This window comes from Cyanistes caeruleus, chromosome 27, assembly GCF_971803275.1.
Source record: "Cyanistes caeruleus chromosome 27, bCyaCae1.hap1.1, whole genome shotgun sequence".
NCBI classification, from domain to species: Eukaryota; Metazoa; Chordata; class Aves; order Passeriformes; family Paridae; genus Cyanistes; species Cyanistes caeruleus.
In genome coordinates this window covers 2,261,123-2,268,820 of record NC_141727.1, presented here as the reverse complement: position 1 = coordinate 2,268,820, position 7,698 = coordinate 2,261,123, and the positions used below count along the sequence as shown (strand labels likewise).

Here is a 7,698-nt window from a genome sequence, read left to right as displayed (position 1 = left end):
ATGGGGGGGAGGAATGAAACCAAAGTCACGTATTTCATTCTCCTGGGTTTTCCCACCACTGGTGAACTGCAGCTGCTTCTCTTCTCTGCTTTACTTCTGGCTTATTTATTAACTGTGCTGGAAAACTTCCTCATCATTCTCACCATCCAAACTAACCACAGCCTGCAAAAACCAATGTATTTCTTCCTAGGGAATCTGGCTTTCTTAGAGATCTGGTATGTTTCTGTCATTGAGCCAAAGATGATCATAGATGTCCTGTCTCATGACAAACGTATCTCATTCCAGGGGTGCATGACACAGTTGCATTTCTTTGTGACTTTTGTTTGTACTGAGTATGTTCTGTTAGCTGTGATGGCCTTTGACCGCTTTGTGGCCATATGCAAACCCCTCAGATACCCTCTCATCATGAACCACAAGCTTTGTGCTCAGCTGATAGCTGGCTGTTGGATGTGTGGTTTGATCACTTCTTCCATCAAGCTGAGCTTTATAGCCCGACTCTCATTCTGTGATGTGGACAAAATCAATCATTATTTCTGTGATATTTCTCCCCTACTGAATATCTCCTGCAGTGATTCCTCTTTGGCTGAGCTAGTGGACTTCATCTTGGCTCTGCTGGTTATCATGATACCTCTGTGCACCGTGGTGGCCTCCTATATTTGCATCATGTTCACTGTGTTGAAGATTCCTTCTTCTCAGGGGAGACAAAAAGCCTTTTCCACCTGCAGCTCCCACCTGACCGTGGTGATTTTGTTTTATTCCACCACACTTTTCACTTATGCCCACCCTAAGCTCATGTACACCTATCGTGCCAACAAGCTGGTGTCAGTCCTGTACACGGTGGTTGTGCCACTTCTGAATCCTCTCATATATTGTCTTAGAAACAAAGAAGTCAGGGCTGCCATGAGAAAGACTTTTACTTGCAGAAGATGCACCAAAGAAATCAACTGAAGAGCCCCAGAAAAGGGGCTTCGCTCATGAAGATCAACTGGCAGTGCTGGTGAGCTGAAATCAGGAGGTCCAAATCTTAATCCATGCCAAACTCTCCTATCCATGCAAACACTACTCATATTTATTGGACTAGACCTTAATATATCTAAGTTAAATCTATGTACTTACTATGGCTTTGACTTGAGATGTTTGGGTTTGGGGATTTTTTGCTTGTTTTTCCTGTAAGAATCTATGCTGTCACCCTTTCTGAAAAGTCTCTGGCTGAATGACTACTCCATTTTTAAAGAGGTTTGAAAATGCTAGAAAATGAACCCCTAGAAGGAATAGAGTCCATAAAACATTATAAAATGCATATGAAAACCAGCTATGTGTGATTTATTTAGTCCAAGATTTTGTCATTGTCCCTTGAAAGAAACAGGCAGCAGAAAAGGATGGGTAATTGAAATATTCTTAGATACCTGGTGTAGGATTAAAGGAACCATCCTCTGAAGTAGAAAATGTTTCTAATATGGCATTAGAGAAGGTATAAAGTGAGTAGCTCACGGTATTCATATGGTACAGCTGCATTGTCACTGGGGCTCTGTTTCAGCTTCACAACGGGACCAAGATACCCTAAATAACCTCATTGCTCACCAAATAATGTTTTCCATGAAGAAATTCAGACATGCCTGAAAGGATAAATCACGTCAATACTTCCTTCAGGCTGCACAAACCTTGGATCCAGCAGTATTTCTTCAGGAGTAATGATCTCATGCAGGAGCTGGAAACACAGCTGGTGAATCTGAGCTAAACACAGATCATCTGTGAGAAAATCTGATGATAAATTAGAAATAAAATGGTGTCTCCGAGAAAACTGCACTGTGTTCAGACTATCACAGTGCTCCAGAACTTTTAATATTCTGTAATAAACAAACAAACAAACAAATCTGTCAGCAGAGTGCATCTCCATGTGACATATTAAATCTGGGTTTATGACTAAGACCGTGGTATCTGATATTCTATGCTCCGTACTAGGATACTGACTTCTCTGGTTTTGCAGATGAAACTTTCAGATTCCAGGAATAAACCTGGAAGAAACTTGTCTGTGCATACTGTGCCATGTACTGCCAATTGTTTCAAACAAGACTTTTTTGTTAAGTGTTGAGATGTCAGGAGCAGCTTGACTTTAACCATAGTGGGGAGCTCTCACCAGAAATGCAGTGTGCTGGCTGTAATCCAGGCATTAGCACAAAATCTGCTATGAGAAAATAGGTGATTGACACAAAATGAATATACATTACAATATGAACTATTGCAAAGGAAAAACAGAAAAAAAAATCCAGTAGTTCTTTAGATTTGCATCAAAATCAAGAGCCACATATACACAGCTAGATATGAATTCTTCTAAAAATACCTAAAGTTTAGACATGTCTATTTAGACATCTAAATAAACTACCCTCAGCTCCTTTTCTACACATGGATATGGGCTGTCACCCTATAAATATGTTATTTATCTGTAACATATGCTTTTCTGTTCAGCCATCTCCAAGAAAATGGGGATCCTAATGGTTACTTTGGAAGAGACATCCCTTTCTCCTTTTTCCTGCAGTTTTTATTGCTGAGCATGACGCCACATGGTCTGGAATGTCTCTCTGGTCCCCTCACAGCTTCTTGTTCCCTCCCAGCAAGAACTGAAGCATTCCTGTGTTCTCAATATGGTTTTCATCATAAATCCAGAATTTAGTCCCATACCAGCTACAGTGAAGTAATTTAATTCTATGTAAGACAAAACCAGTACAGGATCAGGCTCTCTTCATTCTTATTGCAATACATTAAAGTACTGATACACCAATAATCACACAATCTATTTCTTCTCTTATTTCAGTTTTTCATATATAAAGTGCAAACCATAGCATTTCAGTACCCTTAGTGAGTTTTTCATTGAAATTTGGCAATACAGAGATTTGGCTACACACATTGGATGGTTTGAAAGAACTGATCTGAAGTGATTGTTTTGAAATAATGTCAGGAAAATCCTTCAAATACACTGTTAACAGGATTATCATCCAGTTATTATTTGGTTTATGTACACTAATAATAATGTTGTTAGAAAACCTGAAACAAATAATTCATAACCTATTCAATAGGGGTTCCTAAGTGATCTTAGGGAAGGAGAGAACACAGAAAAGTCTTACACAAACACAAACCTTTTGAGAATGCAACTTCTCTCTTGCATCTAAGTTTATTTCTAGAAGTTTTCCTAATAAAATATTTCTCAAAGTCAAGTTTGGGTGCCTTTAAAGTACTGTAATAAGTCACTACCCATCGGTAAAGAAGGTAAGAGTCCAATCTTAGCTTCCAAGGAACTTTCCATCTCTCTCAATCTTACAGCCTCAGGGAGCTGATAAGAATGTATGCAAATGTAAGATAGTCTGGGTTTAGAAGATATTGATCTATTGTCAGTCACAAAATTTGGAAAGCCATTATATCAAGAATAGAAGCTCTATTTCATGCAGATTTATTTAAAACCATGTGCCAAAACAAAGAAAATGTAATATAGTCTACTGTAACTAAATGTGATGCTCCTGTGCTGAGAAGAATGCAAGTTTGCTTTTTGAAGAACAGCCCCACCCCAGGGTGTCTGAGGTACCCAAACAGGAGTTGTGAGATGCTTTTTCCCTTCCTGGAGTGGTTGCTGCACTCCAGGGCAGCGTTCCCATAGAGGCTGGACCCTCCCCTGAATCATACATCTGCATTTCAGATGGTGAGTGTGCTCCTCCTGCCAGCCAGAGAAGAGAACACATTTAGTGAATCTTGATTTTGTGTAGAGAATAGAAGCATCATTGCTTGGGGAGAAGCCAACGGTGTCTGTTCTATTTTGATAATCTGGAAAGACGCAGATTCTAATGACTAATGAGGTCTTGATTAGGTCCACAGTGTTTTGCTTAGCACAAAGAAATCTACAAGGGGCAGGAAGGGTTCTGCATAAGAAGCAGGGAAAAAAGTAGGGGTAGAAGACACACAGAAACATCTTTACACTTTATTGTTTGTGTTTTATTCCTTATTATTTTATTCCTTCTATTCGTTTTGGTTTGTTTTTTTTCTCCTTTTGCAGGCAAAGAAAAATGGCATAAGGGAAAAATATCTCATTTGAGGTTCAGATGTCTGCTGTGAAGGTTCCGGACTGGAAATCGATTCCCTGGTGTCTTTATGTACACCCATTAAAGTATATATAAGCAACATCCTAAGGACAACGCCCTTAGAACCAGTCAGATGAAAGTCCAGTGATGTATTGACTACAAGAGACTACTGAAAAATCAGCTGAGTAGAAAAAATATTCGGTATTTTTTGGCAATGTGCTGAAGAAACCTGAATTCCAAAAAATTAAACCTGGCTTTAATGACCGTATTAAAAGGTATGTGTATTGTGGGGTGTGAAATCTGAGCTTTGCTTTGTAAAATGTAGTGACAGAACTGGACTAAAAATTGTTGTTTTCTTTTCATTATATAGCATGTAATAATCAGGGCTTATGAATGAAATTACTTTTTCTGGAAATTAAGTACATTAACAGGGAGCCAGTATTTAATGTGTCTGCATTTAGACTTTCTGTTTGATCAACCAAGAGACAGATAGTTCCAGAGACTTCTCAGATGAAACAATAATCTTCCCCTCACTGGCTAAAAAAGTATCTTCAGCATCTTCATTCTTTGCTGAGGTTTTTGTTAGCATATTTAAAAATCCATCTACTTAAAGCAGCAGTAATTGTTATTTCAACTAAACAATTTTTGATAGGATGTAGGATATCCTTCAATGGACAATATGGTTGATTATCATGAAATTATTTCGTAAGTTTACATCTATTACTTAAATAATTGATGCTTACACATCAAACCAGAATAAAAATAAGAATTTAACAATAAGGTCAATTACATAAGCCAAGACCACACATCTGTTTAATGGCTGACCATAATGACACAAGATTTTGATGTTTTCTTTTACATTATTGTGGACAAAAGTATCTCTCTTTTTCTTATTATCTTCTGGCTAGACTTATTTTTTTTTCTAACAAAGACAGCACTTCTAAGGGACTGGTTTTCCTTTGTTTTGAACAGGTAGGGTGAGACTAAAAGAATCACATGTGGATGCATCTATTTCTCTCTTTTAACAATAGAGGAAGCTTTAGGAATAGTGAAAGCTGTAGACAGCAGGCTTGAAAAGGCTTTGACTGGATACTTGACCCTGACCGCCTAAACCTGAGCTCTCTGCACACAAAAACCCCCAAGAAAACCAGTCAAAATATTGGATGAGCAAGAGCAAAGAGAAATTCTTTCTCCAAATTTATTTCCCTTTCCTAAGACTCGTGGGTAAATAAGAACAAAGGATTAAATAGAGCTTCTGAGGGTACCTAGAGCTGAGGCTACATTTCAAGGACCATGAAGGACTAGCTGGAGAAATGTGTTAAAAAATAATTCAGTGCTTTGAAAAGATTAGGAATGTGCTGGTTAAGAAAAATTATCTAATGGAAATGCCAGCAAACCAAACAAAATGCCAGTAACTGGATGAGGATTTCTGTCACTCAGCTTTTTACATCTACATTCATCTTTTCACAGACAGAATAGCTGGAATTTCCTTTAGATCAATGGAGAAAACCAGAAAATCTTAAAGCATGATTCATACCTTCTATAGTAAATATTCTAAAGCTGGAATGTTTATCACTGTCCACTGAATTTAAAAGCATCCAAACTGTGAGTTCTAATGTAGGCATCAACCCACAGAATATATTCAAGCTTAGATATGAGGACAACTAGCTTATGAAAATAAAATTACTAAATAGAATTGAAATGGAATTACTTGAAACATTCTGTCAATTAGTCAATTTTTAACATACTGTGTGAATTAACATTTGAGAAAACTTATTTCAGAAATCTCAACGTTTGAAGGGTTTTTTTTTCAAGTACTTTAATAAAAGAAAAAACTCCATTTCTCACATGAAACAATGTGGTTTTTTAAAAATAATAGACTTGTTTTTTTTTAAAAAAAAAGTTATCCACATTATTTTAATACATTTCTTGGCTCATTTTCAATGAGTTTCAATTCATTTGTTTTCAATTCTTTTGCATCATCTGAAGCAGAAAATTCCCTTGTTCTTTTGCTTAGGGTAGAGCAGATATTTGTGAGTTAGTTGCAATCTTGGTATGAGATTTTTTCTGCCCAGTTAAATCTGAAAGAGGTCTTCAACTGTAGAATGAAATGTCTGCTTCTATTTGGTTTTAAAGTTTATTAAATTAAAATATGTTGGATAAGCTGCATGCAGAATGTTTCTTTATACTGAAGATAATATTACAGGATTATTAGTTTACAAATTACCCTGTAACCATTGAAAAAAATCTGAAGATATGATATATTAATGAATTTTATATTTTTTGCCATCTGTTACTCTGTATTTAATATTTCTTATATTTCATATATCTCATTGTCTTATTCTTCTATAATTGCTTCTCCAGGCAAACTACCTGAAATTTACTGCATCCTAATTTCCTTTTGGAACATCATCTGAAAGCAAAGATGGAAAACCACACCAGGATAAGTGAGTTTGTTTTGGTTGGGTTCAAATCCCACCCAGGATCACAACTCCTTCTCTTTGTTCTCTTCTCCTCCATGTACATTGTCACTGTAGTGGGAAATGTCTGCATGATACTCATCATCAGGATGGACTCCAACCTGCACACCCCAATGTACTTCTTCCTAGAGAACTTGTCCACCTTGGACATCTGTTATTCCTCTGTCATCACTCCCAGGGCAGCACTGGCATTCTTACTGGGCAGAAGAAGCATTTCCTACAATGGCTGTGCTTCACAAATGTTCTTCTTCTCTCTTTTTGGTACAACAGAAGCCTTCTTCCTTGCTGTGATGGCTTATGATCGCTTCACTGCCATCTGCAATCCACTGCTCTATCAAGTCATTATGAGCAGAAGGCTTTGTGTTCTCATGGTGATGGGCTCTTACCTGTCAGGCTGCGTCAACTGCACCATCCAGACAGGTTTCACGTTCAGTTTGTCCTTTTGTGGGCGCAGGGAAATAAACCACTTCTTCTGTGATGTTGCTGCAGTGATCCATGCCTCCTGTTCCAACACACTCGTCAATGAGCTCGTAATGCTGGCTGTGTGTGGATCAATAATTGTGGGCACTGCCTTGGTGGTTTTTATCTCCTATGGTTATATAATCATCACTATCTTCCAAATGCCTTCAGCTGAAAGCAGGCACAAGGCCTTCTCCACCTGCTCTTCTCACATGATGACAATCTGCTTGTTCTTTGGGACAGTCTTCTTCATGTATGCTCAGCCTGGAGCCACATCTTCACCCAATAAAAGCAACACCATCTCAATCTTCTACACTATTGTTATTCCCATGCTAAACCCTTTCATTTACACCCTCAGAAACAGGGAGGTAAAAGGGTCTCTGAAAAAGCAGTTAAAAAGGAAAGGGATTTTTTAGCATGTTTGCTGAGGTTGAGAATGAATATAAGTGTCCAATTTGGTACAGAAAGATGCTTAGAATGTAAAATAAAGGACATCAGGACTTGCTTTAAAGAGTCTTTTGTGTTTCTAGATGGTCAGTTGTGGAGAGGGCCCACAGTGGGCTGAGGGTCAGATGAAAGAGTTAACAGAAGAGAAGAAGCCAGCAGAATTTGTATGTTTGTGAGAAGAAGAGAAAGAAGATAAAGGTAGAGGAAAACAAAAAAACATCTATGTTGCAAAAAACACCATGGAA

The 7,698-nt window shown here is 37.8% G+C and overlaps 2 protein-coding genes across 2 annotated transcripts; both read left to right on the top strand.

Moving 5' to 3' along the window:
* LOC111940157 (olfactory receptor 6Y1-like) lies at positions 1 to 948 on the top strand. The gene has a single exon (XM_023942730.1). The coding sequence runs from the start codon at positions 1 to 3 to the stop codon at positions 946 to 948; it is 948 nt and encodes a 315-aa protein (XP_023798498.1).
* Positions 949 to 6,397: 5,449 nt separating this feature from the next.
* LOC111940155 (olfactory receptor OR9H1-like) lies at positions 6,398 to 7,501 on the top strand. Its single transcript, XM_023942728.2, has one exon. It carries the CDS (start codon positions 6,493 to 6,495, stop codon positions 7,420 to 7,422), a length of 930 nt encoding a protein of 309 aa, XP_023798496.2. The 5' UTR covers positions 6,398 to 6,492; the 3' UTR covers positions 7,423 to 7,501.
* The last annotated feature ends 197 nt before the right edge of the window (positions 7,502 to 7,698 follow it).

Coding starts and splice junctions, on each gene's coding strand:
- LOC111940155 (XM_023942728.2), top strand. CDS start 6,493: ATGGAAAACCACACCAGGATAAGTGAGTTTGTTTTGGTTGGGTTCAAA.
- LOC111940157 (XM_023942730.1), top strand. CDS start 1: ATGGGGGGGAGGAATGAAACCAAAGTCACGTATTTCATTCTCCTGGGT.